We start from the raw sequence: 17,167 nt of genomic DNA, 5'->3' as shown, positions 1-17,167 counted from the left end.
GGCTGTAGGTGCTGGGAGGCGCCGAGCGGCCGAGCCCTGCTGCTGCCCATGCTGCTCTGCGCGTGCAGGAGATTGACAAGCTGCTGTCTGGCGGCAGCGCGCTGGGCGGCGCGCCCTCAGACCCCTGGGGCCTCGGCGGCGGCGCCTTCAACGCCTTTGCGGAGCCCGGGGCGGCGGCGGCCGATGCCACCTTCCCCGCGCCCGCCCCGGCAGCGCCCAGCCCCGCCAGCACGCCGCGCTTTGGCGGCGGCGACGACTGGGGGGCGCCGCGGGCGCAGTCGCCGGGCGGCAGCAGCGCGGGCGGCGGCGGCGGCGGGTCGTGGTTTGGGGAGCAGGGCGGCGGCGGCGGCGCCGCCGCCGCCAAGGCCGTCGGCACCGGCACCGTACTGCACACGTTTGTGGGCGACTACAACCAGCCCGAGGAGCTGTCTGTGTTTGAGGGGGACAAGGTGCGCGGCGTGCATGCGTGTGTGCGTGTGTGGCGTGCTGGTGGGGGGTGGGCACGGTGGCAGCTAGGCATGTACCTTCCGGTGGTGGCGCATATGGGTCGCGGCAGCGGGCAGCGGGCGGCGGGCGTGGCTGGCCCCTGCCATCAGCTCATTCATCTGCCGCCTGCCTACCCTAAACCCTGCCCCGCTTGCACACCCCCCCGGCCTTCCCCGCCTGCCCGCCCCTGCAGGTGGAGGTGCTGGAGGAGGCGGATGGCTGGATGCTGGTACGGGACCCGGGCGGGCGGGAGGGCCTGGTGCCCACCTCCTACCTCCAGCTGGACGCCCTGTACCAGCAGAAGCTGCAGTCGGCGGCCGCCGCCGAGGCGGCCGCCGCCGCGGCCGAGTACCAGCGCAAGGCGGCGGGCACGCCCACGCGGGCGCACCGCCGCGGCGCGTCGGTGGACTGGGGCCAGCAGCAGGGGCAGAGCAAGGAGGATCTGCTGGACAACATCTTCTCCTCATACACGGGTGGGCGGTGTGTTTGTGTGTGTGTGTGCGTGTGTGTGTGCGTGTGTGTGTGTGTGGTGGCGATGGGTGTGTGGGTGTGTGGTGGTGGGTGCTCCGGTGATGCGCTGGCAGTTTAGATGGTGGGGGGTAGGATGGACGGGGATGCTGCTTTAACATTGGGGTGGGGCGGGTGCGGCCCTGGGGGGCCCTTGCACAGGCTCGAGCATTCCCTGCCACCATGTGCTACTGTGGCCCCGTGCCCTCACCGCTGCCCTGCTGCCCCCCTCCCCCGCCCTGTGCTGCTCTCTCTGCAGCCAGCCCCATGCCCGCCATGCCCGAGGAGCAGCCCGCCAGCTTCGGCGACTCATCCTCCTTCCTGGGCGGCGGCGCCAGCAGCAGCACCTACGCCGCCGCCGCCGCCGACTACGGCACGGGAGGCTCGCTGTCGCCGGTGGCGCGGCAGGACTTGTTCACGGGGGTCACGGGGCGCACGGGTGGGTGCGGTTGCCTGGCCGGGCATGGGTGTGGTGCGGTGGAGCCCGCTGGCGCTGCTGCGCGGCCCCTGGGCCGTTTCCATTCAAGTCGGGCGCGCTGGCGCTGATTACCTGCATGCATGCCTGCTGCTGCTGCTGCCTCACCCGCTGTCGCCACCCCTGGCCCCCGCTCCCTCCCTGCAGACTCAATGTGGGCGGCCCAGCCGCTGCGCCAGGACAGCCTGCAGCGCTCATCCGACGCGTATGGCGAGACGGCGGCGGGCGCCTCGCCGCGCGGCGGGGTGGGCCGCCAGGCATCCAACGCCGGCTCCGGGCCCACGTGAGCGCCTGCCTGCGCCGCCTGTGCCGCGTTCTGGCTGGCCGCGGCGTGACGGCAGCGTTCCGCGCTGCGGCGTCTGCTCTGCATGCGCTGCCGACGTTGCTGGCTGCCGATTCCTTGCCCTGGCTGGCTCCCCCCACACTGTGCTCCGCACCCACGCCCCACCCACACCCCATGCGCCCACCCCCGCCCCGTGCAGCGCCGGGCACCACCGCACGCCCAGCGGCGCCTCCTCCTCCCACCGCCGCACGCTCAGCGCGGCCAGCAGCGGCGGCGGGTTTGGCGGCGGCACCGACTTCTTTGACCAGGGCTCCATGCCCAACACACCCAGCCGCGTGGAGGGGCCCGAGCGCAGCGTGGTGGCAGGTGGGCTGCGGGAGGGTGGGACCATTGGGGGGGAAGGCGGGGGCGGGCAGGGGGCGGGCAAGCAGGCGCTCGCTGGCTGGCCTCACTCCACGCTGGCTGCGCCGATGGCCTGCCGTGTCCCACCGGCCTGCCGCTGCTGCCGCCGTGCAGGTTTTGTTGGGGAGCTGGAGGGGGAGCTCAGCGTGGAAGCCGGGGAGCGGGTCAAGGTGCACAGTGAGGTGGATGGCTGGGCGCGCGTCATACGCCTCTCCGACCACCGCACGGGGCTGGTGCCCTCCTGGGCCGTGGGCGCCGACTGAGGCCCAGGCCAGCCTGGGCCGCTTGCTGTGGTGTATGCCCTGCACGTGACCGCGACCGCAGACAGCCTGCTCTGATTCACATGCCGACGCCATGCTCCGGTAACATTCGGGCTGCGGGAGAGCCAGATGGGCGGGCACTAGCCGCCAGGAACACAAGGGGGACAGGCAGGGGAAGGCGAGCAGGGTCTTTGAAGCAACAACTCACCTGTGGAGCTTGACTGATTGACTGACGAGAGACTCAGCAGGAGAGCGGTGGGGGCGGCCAGCGGCGCCAAGTCAGCCATGTGGCACTGTCGTACCTCTTGCCTCTTTGGCTGCGTGTGCGTATTCACATCCCAATTGCGGACAGCCGGGCGCCCCGCCCTGCCCATCTGGCTTCTGCTGACACTCATATCCGTGTCTCGCCCCATTGCCCTGCTGTTCCCTGCTGGGCAACTCCACCAGTGCTGGCAGAGGCCTTTTATTGGCTGCCGCAACGCCTCGAATCCCTGGCAGCACTGCCTCGCTGCCGCCGCCTCCCTCCCACCCCACCCCCGTTGCTGCCGCCAAACCATGAAGCTGACCACCCACATCTACCTGGACTTGCTGGGAGTGGTGGAGCTGATTGAAAATATCACGACCGTCGTGAAGGACAGGCTGGGGCTGGACAAACGCCGCAGCCATGCGGAGCTGGCGGGCAAGGTGAGGCGTGCCCGTTTCCTGGCGATGTGCTACTTGGCAGCACAAACTTGACACTCGGCAGCCATGCTGCCTGCAGACGGCCATAGTCACAGGCGGCAACGCCGGGGTGGGCTACTCGACAGCGGAGGCCCTGGTGCGGCATGGCGCCAACGTTGTGCTGGCCTGCCGCTCCGCCGACCGAGGCCGGGCCGCGGCAGAGCACCTGGCTGCTGCCAGCGGCGGCGCAGCCTCCTCCAGCACGCCCAGCGTGGATGTGGAGCTGCTGGATCTCGCCTCCCTGGCCAGCGTGCGGGAGTTTGTGCGGCGCTGGGCTGCCAGCGGCCGGCCCCTGGACCTCCTGATCTGCAAGTAAGGCCGCTGCCCGCCACCACTGCCACACTGCGCGGTTTGCGCTGCCTGCCTCCTAATCTGGCACACGCACACCCGCCTGGCCGCTGCTGCAGCGCGGGCATCATGTGCCCACCGGAGCGGGTGGAGACGCGCGACGGGTTTGAGCTGCAGTTCCAGGCGCGGCGGCACTGGGAGACCACGCTGCTCTGCTCGGGTGCAGCGTTGCCTGGGGCGGTGTCGCCTCGGCTGCCAAGTTGGGCAGCCTGGATGGATCTGAGCCGGCGGTGCTCCCGCTGCCTGGCCCCTGAGCAGAGCAACTACCTGTCCCACTTCCTGCTGGCCAACGCGCTGGTGCAGCACCACCAGCAGCAGCGGCGGCGGCGCAAGGGGCGAGGCGGCGGGCCGCTGCGGGTGCTCTTCCTCACCTCCATGACCCACTTTGGCGCCGACCTGGCGTCTGACCTGGCAGACGTGCCGTACTGCCGCAACCAAAAGTGGCACTCCTTCCAGGCGTATGCCAACAGCAAGATGTGCACCCTGCTGGCTGCCAAGCACATGGACAGCCTGTTTGCCAGGTGGGGCAGGCGGGGAGGCAGCTGGCGGCAGCGGCGCTGGTGTGATGGCTCTTTTGTGCTGCATAGGTGTGGGCTTGTCAGGGGCCGTAGCTGCTCCCCTCCGGTCCTCAGCCACGCCACAACGCGATCTACCCCGCCCCCTCGTGCCGCAGGGATGCGCGGCAGGACGCTGCCTGCGGTGCGGCGAGCCGGCGCGATGCGGCGGTGGCGGTCCACCCAGGCCTGGTCGACACCTTCCTGGCGCGCGGCTACTTCAAGCAGACTGCGCCCCGCCTGCTGCGCCCGCTCACCGACCCCTTCTTCGACCACGTCTTCTGCCCTTACCTGCTGCGGAGGTGGGGAGCTGCGGTGAAGGGCTGTGGGGCATGCATGCGTCTGCTGCAGAGGCATTGACCCATCCGCCTCGACCGGGGTATGACCCATCCCATGTTGTCTCCTTGCTCCTCGCCCCCTGCTTCCTTGTGCTGTGCAGCCCCGAGGCCGCAGCCGAGACTGTGCTGTATGCCGCCGCCGCGCCGGCGGAGGAGGTGGGCGGGCGCTACTGCGGCACCGCACCTCGCGTGGGCGACTGCTCCAAGGCTGCTGAAGACCCAGCGCTGGCGCAGTGGGTGTGGAGCCTCGCCGCACACCTGTGCCAGCTGGGTCCCGACGAGCTGGTGGCGTGACCGAGCGCGGGTTGTTTGGCGCGCGCGCAGGGGTTGCTGTATCTTTAGGGCGTTGTGCACCCCAGAGATAACAGGTGTCTCCCTAACGTCCATTGGCATTAAAGGAAGGCGGGGAGGCTCACCAAGGGCAGGGGCTGTACTGCAGCGCCGTCCCGCTAGGGTTGTCAAGCGCAGTCTCTCGCGGCGGCCCCGACACTCAGCGTTGGGTCTTGGGACGTGAAAGCTTGGTAATCGCCATGCAGCGTCTGGTTGCGGGCCTCGGAAGGGCACCCTTCCTGGCCGCGCCTCTGGCGGTCGCTGCACACCCGGCCAACCCCCAGGTGCGTGTAGGTTCGGTCTGTGATGCAAGTGAGGTGCAGTGAGCGCGCGTTTGGCTACGCTAACGCTCTCAAAGCGCTGCCTCCACTGATCAGCCAAACGCTGCGCTGCCGATTTTGTGCCGCAGAATGGCGCCGGACACAGGCTGGCCGTGGAGGAGGTGAGGCTGCTGCGCCTGGAGGGGGCCCGCTCACACCACCGCCGACGGCCCCGCCAGCAGCCCCCGGCCTGACGCTGCACTCGTCGTTTGCCTTCTTGCTGCAGACCCATGACGGCTTTGTGAACATCGGTTTCGAGCAGCCAATCATGCACCACGAGGTGTCAGGAGCGCTTGTGGACCTGGCAACCCTCGGTGGCGGCCACAGGTGCACCCCGCCCCCCCGTGCAGTTTTTGTTGCGTCTACCGTGGTGTGTCGCCGTTCCAGCATTTCGCCAAACCACCACCGCAAGCCTGCCACCCTGCAGGGCCCCCACCAGCGCTTCCCTGCCAGGCCCAGCATCCGCGGCGCCGCTGATTGAGGAGGTGGACTGCGAGAGCGAGGCCAGCAGCGAGGGCTCCGACCTGAATGCCATGATCGCCTCCTTCGACTCCCACTCCCCACACAGCCCCTGCTTCGAGCCCGCTGGGGAGGGGGCCAGCGCCATGGACCTCCTGACCGCCTCCATCACCAACCTGGTGCGAAGGAGCCCTGCCAGCAGCAGGGCTGCAGTGCAAATGCCCCAGTGCCCGCAGCCAGCCAGCTGCCTGCGCGCCCAGCAGGCGTGTGGCCCGGCCCGGCGCTGGCGTCCCCGCCGCTCCCCTGCCAACCCACCCGCCCCATCCCCTGCCTTGCGCCGTGCAGCTGAACAACGACGCCGTGGTGAACGCCATCAGCTCGCAGCTGTCGCGAGACCCGGCCTTTGTGGCGCTCATGGACCGCTTCGACGCCCCCAACCCGGGCCTGCCCGCCCCCGCCCGCATGCTGCTGCTGGAAGAGGTCACCGGCGCGGGCGACGCCTACCCTGCCCCCAGCGGCGGCGAGGAGGGCGCCAGCCCGCTGGTGCTCCTGCTGCAGGGCATCCAGCGCGGCGTCGCGGTGGCGGCTGGCCGCATGGGCGAGGTACGCTTGTAGTGCCTCAGGCCTGCGTGTTGCGTTGCGCCCTGAAGCGGTGTTTGTTCTCCGTGACTGGCCCGCCGAATCGGCCAGCCGTGCCGCTCCCTGGCTGTGCAGGCCTTCTGCCACCTGGGCAACCTGCTGCGCGGGCTGGGCGAGAGTCTGTCCGGCGCCCTGTGAGTGGCGCCTGAGGGGCGGGGATAGGATCACATGTATGCCTTCTTGCTCACCCTGATCGTTTGTGTTGTGCCTGTCCTTGTTCCTTGCTTGAGCTGCCTAGACCGGCGTCCACCCACCTGTGCCTGCCTCCCGTTGCGGTGCAGGGCGGGCATGGAGGGAGCTGCGACCCCGGCTGGCGGGGCCGTCCTGGAGGGTGCCCAGCGCGGCGCTGGCAACTTCCATGCCGCCATGGGCAAGGTGGCCTGCGCTGTGGCGGTGCTGGTGCTCACCCGACGGATGGCCCTGGCTCGCATGGTTGTCTAGCCAGCCGGCTTCCCTTGCCTGTACCAACGGCGGCAGCTCGACATCCCTCGCCCAGCTGCTCGCCGCCACGAGAGGAGTATTTGGCCCACCCCAGCTCAGCCTGTCTGCTGAAGCAACGAGATGAGCAATTTTGGCCTCACCCGAGTCCCTCCCCACGATGTACAGTAACCAGTCACAAAAGATATGGGCTCGGCGCATTTGTACTGTAGCCTGTAGCCCTCTCTCAGCGTGCACGGGTTGATCCCTCGCCCTCCAGGGCCCTTCATGCCCCTCTCCCCTTGTTTCTCCACGCCGACTCACGGTGGCACCGACGCGGCTTGATGCCGCAGTGCCCCGCACCTGGCCTACTGCTGCCGGAATACCTGCCAGCTGTCTGTACACCCTGCTCTAGCGCCTGCCAATGTAATGGTCTCACACGTTGCAAAGGGGGTTGCTATAGCAAACAAGGCAGGCAAGATGCCGGAGAAGTGCACGGCTGCGCTGCGCAGTAGAGGCAGGAACGGGCGCAGCACGTCAAATGCGGGGCGGGCAGGCTTGAAAAACGGGGAAGCCCGCAGCTACACAACATTCCCTAAAAGATCTCGCAGTTCGGGAAAAGAATACACAGGGTAGCAGTCCTCTCTAAATGGCGGCACGCTTGGGCTGCCTTGGGGTCAGGTAGGGCAGTCAGAGTCAAGTGCCGGCGAGTGGGAGGACGGCAGATAGAAGGTCAGCTGAGCATGCTGCGCGCTGCTAGTGGCTAGGTGGGTAGGGTTGGAGGTCAGTAGTCCTGCTGCTGCATTTGCTGCGTGTTCGTTCATTCGTTATTGTCCCAAGGAGTCGTGCATGAAATGTGTGTGGTGGCGGGCCAGCAGTGTGGGCCACCCGGTGGTGCTTCCAGTGCAGCTCCCGCTCGCTACTGCGTGCTGGCCTGCTCTGAAGCCGAGTAGATCTCCAGGCAGGCGTCGCAGGACTGCACGGCGCCCGGGTGGGGTCACACATGTGCCGGCCGGAGCTGTGACCCAGGGCAGTGCTGGCGCCAAGAAGCAACAACGACATGCCTGCAGCCAGCCGGCCAGCCGGCCAGCCCTTGCATGCGCAGCAGCGGCCCCCACCTTGACGCAGCTGCCGGGGCGGTCGCGGGTCCCAATCATAAACACCTTGTTGTTCTCGCACTCACCTGCACAGGGGGCCAGCAAAGCCACAAAGCGACCGGCTGGCTGGGGACAGCGCCACGCCAGACACTACAGTAAACTGAAGACAGCCAGACGTAGCAGGAGGAGCCGACCCCGGCCAGCCAGCCAGGCCCCCCCGCTCACCGTTTGCGGCCCACTGCTCGCAGTTTTCGTCCGCGTCCTCGCACCCCAGCAGGTTGCCGACCTTCTGGGGGTGCTGCGGCACGGGCACCGCCGCCTCGCCGCCCATGGCGTAGTGGCCTACCTGCGGGCGGCGGCAAAGAGGGGGCGGGGGCCGGGGGCTGGCGAGGGGAGTGAGCGTGGTATCGGCGGCAAGCAAAGCACCCCTGCTTTGCTTGCCCATACCGAAGTACACAGCAGAGCCAGGGCGCTGCAGGCCCGCGCCGCCCCCCCCCCCCCCCCCGCCTGCTCCCCCGCTCACGTGGATCCACTTGGGCGCCGACCACTTCTCGCCCTTGACCACGGGGCAGGCGGTGTGCAGGGAGCGGCGCTCCAGGTCGCCCGAGGGCTTGATGGAGTGGAAGAGGACGGCGGAGCCCTTGGTGGGCTTGGCCGCCAGGTGGCGCCGCGCGCACTCGGTGAAGGTGGGGCCGTTGTCGCCGCCGGGGGCGGGGATGTTGGGGAACACTGCGGCGCAGGCGGCGCGGGGGACGGGGCGGGAGGGCTTTTGGAACCCTGGAACCCGGGCAGGCGTGCTTGTGTGGCCATCTGCAGCGCCAGCGGCTGCTCCCCTGCCTCCTCCCGTCTCGCCCTGCCGCGCCGTGCGGCAGGCGGCGCGCGGGCGCAGGCGCGGGCAAAAGCAGGCCTGGCAGTGCAGGCCTGGCGGGCAGCGTGCACGCCCAGCTGGGCCACAGCAGGCCCGGGCCCCGCCCCTGCCCGGCGGGAGCAGCAGCCGCGCACCCGTCTCCCCGCCCTCCTCCACAGTGTTGAGGTACATGAGGACGGTTGCGTAGCGGTTGCCGCCGTTGCTCTCCCCGTTGACCTTGTCAAAAAAGTAGTCTGCGGGGGCAGGTGGGTGGTGGCAACAGGCAGGCCGATCAGCCAGCCAGCTTCGGGGGCCGCAGGGGGTCGCCGCAGCCATGCTGCCGCATCCCCTGCGCCCCCAGGCCATCCATATTGTTGTTGTCTTGCGCCAGCCGGGAGCTCACCCCAGTGAGCTGCAGGGGTGGGGGGCACAGGGGAGGGAAGGGGAGGGGGTGAGGGGAGGCAGCAATGCGGGGCAGGCGGGTGGGCAGGTGGACAGGCGGGGCAGGCAAGGCAGGCACGGGGGGGCCCCTCTAAGCACCAGGCTTACCATCGTACTTCTCCCCCGGGTGGTAATTCTGCGGGGGGGGGGGAGGGGGCACAACGGCGGTGGGTTGGGAGCACGGCGGCGCGAGGCCAGCACCCCCCCGCTGCCATTCGCGCTGCGAGGTGGTGGGCGCCGGGTAGGCCAGCCCAAACGCTGGCCGGCACCCTGCCCCCGTCCCCAGCTGCACGCGGTGGCGCCCCTGCCGCCGCTCCCATGCTCCAGCCCACACGCCCCGAGCGCGCTCACCAGCACTTGCAGGCCCTCGCCGTTGCCCACGGGCAGCAGCGTCCAGCGCGCGATACGCTCCTCGATGGCCGCCACCGTGTCGTCGTGGCCGCGCTCCAGGAACATGCCCTTGGAGGTGCGGATGTCGGAGATTTCGGAGCCGCCGGTGGCGGTGTCCACCACACCCGACCGCTCCAGGTGCGGCTTGGCCAGCGCCACAATGTGGTCGCACTCCTCCTCGGTCAGAAAATTGCTGCATGTAGTGACGGTGAGGGGGAGGTACAGGCGGGGGGAGGAGGGAGGGAAGGGAGGGTGGCGTGAGGGACGCAGGGTGGGGGAGGCGCGGCAGGGAAGGAGGGGGGTGCAGCCGGAAGCGGGCCAGTGCAGGGCTCGCTGGCCCGCTGCCGCCGGCTCGCCAGGAACCGCCCCCACTCGCCTACTCACTGGAACATGAAGATGCGGGCCTCCGCGTCCAGCACCTGCATCCAGGGGCGCTTGGGGTCCTGGGCTGCAGCAGGGAGGTGCGGAAAGCGTTCAGCAGGAGGGGCTGTGGGAGGCGCAGGCGGCGGGAGGCGGCGCGCCATGCACGGGCCCAGCGCGTGGCTGAGCTTCACACCCAAACGGCGACAGCTTTACAAGCCCCTGCAGTCAGGGTTTGGCTGTCTGACGTGCCCACAGAAGCCAGGACGGGCGCTGCCAAGGCGCAAGCCCGAGAGCCGCACCTGTATCCTGGCTAAGCGCGCAAAGGAAGGACGCCTGCAGTGTCAGCAGCGCTGTCAGTCCAAGGGACAGCCGCATCGTGCCTCAGTGCAGCGGGAGACGAGAGTATGTGTGTGGGTGCTGCTGTATGAAGGGTTTGCAGGGCTGTGCGGCTCGCAAGTGACTGAATAGAGCTCGGCCTGCAGTTCTGGATGGGTCCCGCTGTTCGCTGAAACCAGGTTGCGTGGCCGCGCAGGACACAGCAGGGTGTTGCCAGAACCACAGCAGGGTGTGCCCGTTTCAACACTCTGCCGATATCTAGGATAATGTCGGGCTCAGGCGGGCTCTTCGGCAGGGTCTCCATCGCGGGTGCGCGCTATGGCCCTTCTGCGGGATCTCAAACACCGAATTGAGGCTCCTGCCGATGCTCAGTGTTGCTTGATCGACTCGCTCCTGGTCCCCTCCTGCAGGTGGAGGGCCGCTGACGGCCTTGTTGGAGCTGGCTGGCGGCCTGGTGACCAGGTGAAGCGTTCTCCATTGCAGTGGGTGCCAGCTGGGGCAGGCCAAGAATGGCGGTGGAGCGCCGGCGCCACCGCCGCCACCGCCTGGCCGTGTCGCCGCTCACTCTGCTTCACTGCCCTGCCTTGCGCCGCCGCGTCACCGTCGCAGGCCGCAGCCGCAGTATGCCACCCACGTGCCGCTGAGCGGGCTGGAGAAGGGCGCGGTGGCACTGCTGTCGCTGTGGGGCGCGTTCCGCGACCCGCGCCGGGGCGACCTGGTGGCCGCCAGCGGCGAGACGACCGGCCTGCCGGCCATCTACGCCATGAGGGAGCGCATGCGCCGCTCCGAGACGGGCCGCCGCATCCTGCAGGACCGCCCGCTCATCACGGTGCGCGGCCGCTGTGGGTGGGCGGGCGTGAGGCCATTGGGAGAGCCACGCAGCCGGCCTGCCAATCCCAGCCTGCCTTCAGATGCCTGGTTGGTTGCCGGGCGTGCCGCTTGCTTGGCTAGCGCCACTACCTCGTATGGAACAGAAAGTGACCTCCCAGCCTGCTCGCCTGCCTGCCTGCAGGATGAGGTGGTGGCGCCCTGCTGGGACATGCCGCAGCACACCTTTGGCGGCGCGTATGCTCGCTTCATGGGCACACGCGGCTTCCTCGCCTCGGGGCGACCGCCCTGCAGGTGTGCGGCTGGTCCTCTGGGGTGGAACCCAGCAGATGGCATGCTGGCGGCTGTGGCACATGGCGGGCCCCTTGGCCCGCGACTCAGGCCTGTGCACCGCAATGCCGAGCCTCTCCTCCCCCCCCCTGGGTGCCCACCCCACCATGCGCTGCGCCGACACATGCCCCGCCACATGCCCCGCACCCGCTCACCTGCCCGCCGTGCGCCGCAGGTTCGTCGACGACCCGGAGCTGGCCTACATCATCACCCGCGCCCGCCAGGTCCACGACTTCTGGCATGTCATCTTTGGCTGCCACACCAACGCGTTTGGCGAGACGGCGCTCAAGGCGGTGGAGTTTGTGCAGGTGGGTGGGCGGGTGGCTGGGTGGGCGGGCGTGGTGGTGCCTGCAAGGAACAGGGCAGCATGGCATGGTGGACAGGGCCGTGGAAGGCGGCCAGCAGGCCACGCTGCAGCTGGTTGTGGCACCGTGCAGGACTGTGGCTGCCTGCGTGCCAGGCCATAGGCTTACCACGCCAGCCTGCGCGACAGCTGCCTGGCCTGCTGCCCTGGTGACCTGCCCAGCTGCTCCTGCTGCGTCTTCCCGCCCGCAGACGGGGCTGCCCATGACGGGGCTGGCGGTGCTGGCGGGAGAGTGGCGCTTCAGGCCCGAGGACCGCCGCCTGCTGAACGAGCAGTTCCTGCCGTGGGCGGTGCGAGCGGGGGCCCGCGCCCCCGACCTGATGTGCATCTACTACGAGGAGCACTTTGGGGAGAGCCTGGAGGAGCTGCGCCTGCGTTGGCGCATCGAGGTGGCCCCTTCCACGCCGCAAAACACGCAAAAGCTGCAGGCGGTGAACGCCCAGGCAGCGGCGGCGGCGGCGGCAGAGGGGGTGTCTGGGGATGCCGCTGCGCCTGCGTGATGGGGTGCCAACTTGCTTGCCTGTACAATTATCTGTGTTTGCCATTGATTTTGCAGCCCTGTATTTCATGTTTCTTCATTCACTCTCTGTTTCTCGCTGCTCAATGCATGCCGCTGCCGCTTTGCTGGACCGCATAGCGGGGGGCAGTGTTTCTGAAAGCTGGCGAAATCGCCAAATGCTGGCGAAATCGGGCAAAAAACGGCTCTGGCTGGCGATTGGCCGAAGGCCATCGCGCCAGGCGCAAGGGTGGTTCCCCCGCATTTCGCCAACCCCCACTGTGCCATCGCCAGTTGATTGGCGAAATTTGGATGCGACAGCGGTCCTCATCGCCAGCCCATCGCCAACGCTGCCACGAGGGCCAGAAACACTGGCGGGGGGCATGCCCTTGCTCTACTTTTGTCTTTGCTCTACCTTTGTTTACTTTACTAGCCGAGGTTACTTGTCACAGGAATGGGCAGGGGCTACAAAGGCAGGGGAGGAGGCGGTAGGGGCAGGGGCAGGGGGCGAGGAGGAGATGACGACGGCGACTACCGCCCTCCTATTGGTGGGTGACTCTGCTGTGTCGAGGGTGCAGAGGCCGCTCCAGCGAGCTGCCCGCGCTGATCTAGCACATGACGCAGGCTCCCTCTGTCCCAGCAGAATGGGAGGAGCTTGATGCTCTGGGGCAGGCGTGCATGGCAGCGGGCACACACCTGCACCCCCAGAACGGGCGGCGCGGCGCTCTCGCCTGCCGGCGTACTGCCCGTCACCGTTCACGGTCTGTGGCCTGCAGGCGGGCAGCCATCCACGGCCGGCATGCTGCCGCCTTCAGACAGTGAAGACGAGGACAGCGAGTCCAGCGGCGGCGAGGAGGAGAAGCCCAAGGTGGCGATGGTCCAGGTGAGCGAGGAGAGCAGGCGGAGAGCGGAGCGTGAGCTGCGGCTGTGCAGCAGCCTGCCGTCGATTCATCTGCACCAGCTTCTACTCAAACGGCTGCCTCACTCACCCCCTGCCGCACCCTCCTCCTCAATCTGGCCCACCCGCAGAACCCCAAGGCCGGGCAGATGCCAACAGACTCTGAGGGTGCGCCTTGCAGCGCTTGCCGCCCAGCAGGCGCTGGGTTGTGTGTGTGCCCTTTTGGCTGCACCCCTGGCCTGCTCATGCCATGCATGCTGGACGGCCATCCTGGCAGCGCAACCCGTGGGATGGACCCTGCCTCACCTGGCCGCCTCGCCCCCGCAGAGGATAGCGAGGAGGAGAGCAGCAGCGAGGAGGAGGCGATTCCGCAGCGGCCCGCGCCCGCGGCGGTGCCGCGGCGCAAGAAGGGCGAGGAGGAGCTGGATCCAGAGCAGATGCGCCTGGACATGGAGCGGCTGGCGCTGATCAGGAAGAAGCGGTGAGGGCTCGGGGCCGGGGGGGGGGGGGGCATGGGGGCATGCAGGGGCATGTATGTGTCTTCATGAGCCGGCGGGAGGGAACGAGTGCTGCTGGGCTGGCACCGCGCCCACTGCTTCTTTGTGGGGTGCTGTCGCTGATGGTGGGGCGGCTCTGCCTTGCGTGCGCCACCCGGGGGCGCTGCCCTGGCATGCAGGGAGGAGGACCGGCTGAAGCGCATCGCGGAGGAGGGCTTCGACCGCTTTGCCCCGCCAGGGTCTGAGGGCACCGGCCGGTGGGTGCGGCTGGCTGGCCTGGCTGGCTCTTGTGCAGGCCAAAGCCACTCGCTGTCGCTGCAGGGCGGTGATGTCTTCATGCATGTATGCTTGTCAGCCCATTTCCGTGACGGTGCGTCTCCTTGCTGCCCGCTGGATTTCAGGCCGCTGCCCAAAGACCACCCGTCTGTGAAGAGTAACGAGTAGCTGTAGTACAGCATCAGATGCATGCAAAGGGAATGCATCTGTGTATTCAACAATGGTCGTGACCGGTCAGCCGAGCGCCGACGCTTTCCTACAGCACGTTCATGCAAGGCACTGCGCCGGCGGGAGCGGCGCATCGTAGCGCAGATGCTGCTTCTGTGCTTCCGTGCGGTGGATGAGTGCACCATCTTTCTGTAAAGTGCACCAGTTGTGGGCGCTGCTTGCTGCGTGGCTGGTTGTGGTCGGCAGGTTGGTGCCTGCCTGCCGCAGTGCGCAAAAAGCAGGCCTGCCTGTGGCGGCAGCAGGGGCCTCCAGCCAGCAGGCTAGTAGCCAAGGCCTGTTGTGCTTCTGTTTGGTTGCGGAGGGGCATAGGAAGGGGACGGCCGACCCGCATGTCGAACGGGGTTTTGGACTCCGGCGCGCCATATCAGGCGGTTGACCCCGCCAAGACCTTCAGGTGGCCGGTCAATGAAGGGACAGCCGGCGCAAGGCTCTACGGGAGCCAGAGGAGCCAGAGAACGGCCGTAGCGAGAAACGCCGAGACCGGGGGCGATCGATATCTGAGAAAGATCTTTTGATCCGACGTGGACCACCCAGCTCTCAAACGGCGTTTCCGCCCTCCTCGCTCGTCTCGTCACCATCAGGACCCAACTCGCCACCCATGGGAGCCACCCAGTGAGCTGTTCCCTCCCCAACCCTTCACGCCCATTTTTTGGGCTCCTCCCTCTGCCAGAAGCGGGTCGGCGCTCCTTATGGCAAACTTGCTATACCAGAGCCTCCAACCGGGGCTGGAAGAGGTGCGCCTGGGCCCCGGAGCGGGCCGAGCACAGTGCCCCCGCCGTGGGGCCTTTCGGCGGCGTGAGAGGGCCTTCGCCAGGCCCCTCGCCGCCCCAGCCCGTTCACGGCCCACGGGGAGCAGCCAGGGCTGCGGCGCGGGGCAAACGACCGCTGGCAGGGGCCTCGCGTGCGCCTGGTCGGGTTGGGTCTGGACCTTTTTGCAGAGCCTGGGAGGTTGGGCGCGGCGCCAGCCAGCATGCCGGCACATTGCGCTGAGGCGTGTGGGTAACCACAGAATGCCTGCCCCTGCTGGCTGGTGCAGGACCTGTTCGCCGCCGATGCCGCGTACGCGGCGGCAGCCGTGGGCCTCAACAGCGCGGATGAGAGCCTCCCCTACAGCACATCGGAGCTGAACGCGCCGGAGTACTCCACAGACGACTTTAGGATGTTCCAGTTCAAGGTGCAGACTTGAAACAGGGGCGGGGACGCGCGCCGCATTTTTCGTGCGGTGCAGCACACGCCGGCGCACATCCTTGGGTTGCAGACCTGCAGCATGGCAGAGCCCTCAGCCATGCAGCCTGGGCTGACCAACGATGCGCTGCGCAGCTGCGGCGCGGCCCAGAGCCGGCAGCCGCTGCAGCATGCGTCCCCGACAGCTGGCTGGCGCCCGCCACCGCTGCCCCCGCCCCGGCGCCTGGCTCCTCCCTGCCCTCGCGCCCTCTGCCCGCCCCACATGCGTGCTCATCCGCCGCTGGCCACGCCCTGCCCTCGCTTCCTGCGCAGGTGGCGCGGTGCAGCAAGCGGTACGTGCACGACTGGCGCGCCTGCCCCTTTGCGCACCCCACCGAGAACGCTCGGCGGCGCGATCCGCGCCTGGTCAAGTATCTGCCCGTCGCCTGCCCAGACTACAAGCGCGGCATCTGCCTCAGGTATGGGGCGCCGCCCGCGCTCCGCGGGACGTGCGCAGCTGGGCTGTGGGGGCGCTGGGCGGCAGCGGGGGGTAGCCGGCACACGGCTGCGCAGCGTGCAGGGCGCGCCGCGCTTGCCGCACTGTTGCCGCGCTGCCGCTGCCTGGTGCCTGCCTGCCCGCTGACCGCCTGCCCGGCCCGCCTCGCGCCGCCCTGCCTGCCGCAGGGGCGACAGCTGCACCTACTCTCACGGCGTGTACGAGTGCTGGCTGCACCCGGCCAAGTACCGCACCCAGCTGTGCAAGGAGGGCCCCAACTGCCGCCGCCCCGTCTGCTTCTTCGCCCACTCGGTGCTGGACCTGCGCCAGCCCTCCCACAGCATGTACGCTGCCAGCGGGGGCGCGCCGCCCGCGGCGGCGGCCGCCGACGACGCCCAGGGCGCGGCGGTGGCGGCGGCGCTGTCGCAGCAGACGGCGGCGGCGGCGGCGGCCATGGCCGGCGCCCGCCTCTCCGCCGACGCCTCCTTTGGGCGGCTCTCCTCCGAGGAGATGCTGAACAACATACAGGGGCAGGACAGCCGCAGCCCCAGCGAGGTGCTGGCCGCGCTGCCCGCCGCCGCCACCGCCGCCGCCGCGCTGCTGGCCCGCTCCCCCTCCTCGCGCCAGTCCAGCGCCAGCCTGACGCGCAGCTCCTCCGACACGCGGTGAGCCCCCAGCCCCGCCCCTGCCGCCCGCCGCCTGCTGCCTGTGCTGGGCAGCCGCCGTGGCCGCTGTGCGGGCCTGCCCGCGCCTGGCTTGGGCAGGCGCCAGCCTGCCTGTCGCACGAGCACGAGCGGGGCCTGCCAGGCACCGCACCATGCCCGCCTCCAACCTCTGCCTCCCCTCCCAATCTCTGCCTCACCTCTGCCCCGTGTGCCTCTCCTGCCCTCTCCCTGCAGGCCCGTCGGATCCGCGCCGCACTCCCCTGCGCGCTCCCGCTCCCCGCCCTCCCCCACCCCAAACCCCCCTGAGCAGCCCGCCCGGCAGCGCAGCGCCGACGCGGCCGCGGCGGCCGCCGTCAGCGACGCGGCGGCAGCCATGGCGGTGCTGACGCAGCAGCAGCAGGCGCAGGCGCAGGCCGCCGCCGCTCAGGCTGCCGCCGCTCTGGCCCGCCTGTCAATGGAGAGCCGCGCCTCGCTGGACGCCTCTGCGGCTGCGGCGGCGGCGGCGGCCACCACCAAGGCCATGCTGCAGGGCGGCGGCAGCGCCAGCCTGCCCCCCCGCATGTCTCTGGACAGCCTGCTGGCCAGCCGCCAGGCGGCGGCGGCGGGCGGCTGGGCGCCCGGCGCCGCGCCGGCTCCGCCCACCGCGGCCGCCGCGCTCGCCTCGGGCACCTCCTCCCTGCCGCTCAACGAGCAGCCCTTCCCCTCAGGCAACGCGCCGCGCATGTCCAACGCAGGTGAAGTGTGCGCCTGCACACGCGCCTGCCGGCCACCCATCCCATCCCCACGCCCGCATGCCGCACCCTGCCTCCCGCCCCTCCCTGTCTCGCCCACACACACAAGGGCTTGCCGACCCAGCTCCCCAGCCGCCTCCCCTCCACCTCACACCCCCCTCCACCTCCCCTCCCTGCCCCCC

The 17,167-nt window shown here is 69.4% G+C and overlaps 7 protein-coding genes across 7 annotated transcripts in view; 6 read left to right on the top strand and 1 right to left on the bottom strand.

Annotated features, from left to right (window-relative positions):
- CHLNCDRAFT_141234 (hypothetical protein) overlaps nt 1–2,416 on the top strand; it is a gene marked incomplete at both ends in the record, with an annotated part of 7,552 nt that extends 5,136 nt beyond the window's left edge. The window contains 6 exons of the mRNA XM_005843333.1: nt 69–449; nt 680–959; nt 1,253–1,432; nt 1,616–1,751; nt 1,951–2,117; nt 2,268–2,416. Of these exons, the coding sequence (XP_005843395.1) occupies nt 69–449; nt 680–959; nt 1,253–1,432; nt 1,616–1,751; nt 1,951–2,117; nt 2,268–2,416 (1,293 nt within the window). The remainder of the gene's footprint in view (nt 1–68; nt 450–679; nt 960–1,252; nt 1,433–1,615; nt 1,752–1,950; nt 2,118–2,267) is intronic.
- Nucleotides 2,417–2,968: 552 nt separating this feature from the next.
- CHLNCDRAFT_141233 (hypothetical protein) lies at nt 2,969–4,667 on the top strand (the record flags this gene model as incomplete). The annotated part of the gene is made up of 5 exons (XM_005843332.1): nt 2,969–3,097; nt 3,174–3,445; nt 3,541–4,002; nt 4,155–4,337; nt 4,475–4,667. 5 exons carry the CDS (start codon nt 2,969–2,971, stop codon nt 4,665–4,667), a joined length of 1,239 nt encoding a protein of 412 aa, XP_005843394.1.
- A 236-nt stretch (nt 4,668–4,903) lies between these two features.
- Nucleotides 4,904–6,562, top strand: CHLNCDRAFT_141232 (expressed protein; the record flags this gene model as incomplete). The annotated part of the gene is made up of 7 exons (XM_005843331.1): nt 4,904–4,987; nt 5,113–5,145; nt 5,250–5,350; nt 5,451–5,661; nt 5,828–6,085; nt 6,197–6,255; nt 6,403–6,562. The coding sequence occupies 7 exons, from the start codon at nt 4,904–4,906 to the stop codon at nt 6,560–6,562; spliced, it is 906 nt and encodes a 301-aa protein (XP_005843393.1).
- Nucleotides 6,563–7,457: 895 nt separating this feature from the next.
- CHLNCDRAFT_141231 (hypothetical protein) lies at nt 7,458–10,051 on the bottom strand (the record flags this gene model as incomplete). The annotated part of the gene is made up of 9 exons (XM_005843268.1): nt 7,458–7,514; nt 7,657–7,721; nt 7,861–7,981; nt 8,159–8,364; nt 8,638–8,736; nt 9,032–9,059; nt 9,275–9,506; nt 9,704–9,761; nt 9,976–10,051. 9 exons carry the CDS (start codon nt 10,049–10,051, stop codon nt 7,458–7,460), a joined length of 942 nt encoding a protein of 313 aa, XP_005843330.1.
- A 227-nt stretch (nt 10,052–10,278) lies between these two features.
- CHLNCDRAFT_141230 (hypothetical protein) lies at nt 10,279–12,034 on the top strand (the record flags this gene model as incomplete). The annotated part of the gene is made up of 6 exons (XM_005843330.1): nt 10,279–10,321; nt 10,423–10,474; nt 10,622–10,841; nt 11,025–11,134; nt 11,346–11,478; nt 11,726–12,034. The coding sequence occupies 6 exons, from the start codon at nt 10,279–10,281 to the stop codon at nt 12,032–12,034; spliced, it is 867 nt and encodes a 288-aa protein (XP_005843392.1).
- Nucleotides 12,035–12,829: 795 nt separating this feature from the next.
- CHLNCDRAFT_141229 (expressed protein) lies at nt 12,830–13,869 on the top strand (the record flags this gene model as incomplete). Its single annotated transcript, XM_005843329.1, has 5 exons — nt 12,830–12,913; nt 13,060–13,096; nt 13,256–13,409; nt 13,605–13,682; nt 13,827–13,869. The coding sequence occupies 5 exons, from the start codon at nt 12,830–12,832 to the stop codon at nt 13,867–13,869; spliced, it is 396 nt and encodes a 131-aa protein (XP_005843391.1).
- A 749-nt stretch (nt 13,870–14,618) lies between these two features.
- CHLNCDRAFT_141228 (hypothetical protein) overlaps nt 14,619–17,167 on the top strand; it is a gene marked incomplete at both ends in the record, with an annotated part of 4,151 nt that continues 1,602 nt past the window's right edge. Inside the window, 5 exons of the mRNA XM_005843328.1 lie at nt 14,619–14,663; nt 14,966–15,103; nt 15,427–15,572; nt 15,778–16,254; nt 16,489–16,988. Coding sequence (XP_005843390.1) covers nt 14,619–14,663; nt 14,966–15,103; nt 15,427–15,572; nt 15,778–16,254; nt 16,489–16,988 — 1,306 coding nt within the window. The remainder of the gene's footprint in view (nt 14,664–14,965; nt 15,104–15,426; nt 15,573–15,777; nt 16,255–16,488; nt 16,989–17,167) is intronic.

Source organism: Chlorella variabilis (genome assembly GCF_000147415.1).
Source record: "Chlorella variabilis unplaced genomic scaffold CHLNCscaffold_32, whole genome shotgun sequence".
Taxonomy (NCBI): domain Eukaryota; kingdom Viridiplantae; phylum Chlorophyta; class Trebouxiophyceae; order Chlorellales; family Chlorellaceae; genus Chlorella; species Chlorella variabilis.
Note: the sequence above shows the minus strand (reverse complement) of the source record. Positions and strands in the feature narration are given on the sequence as shown.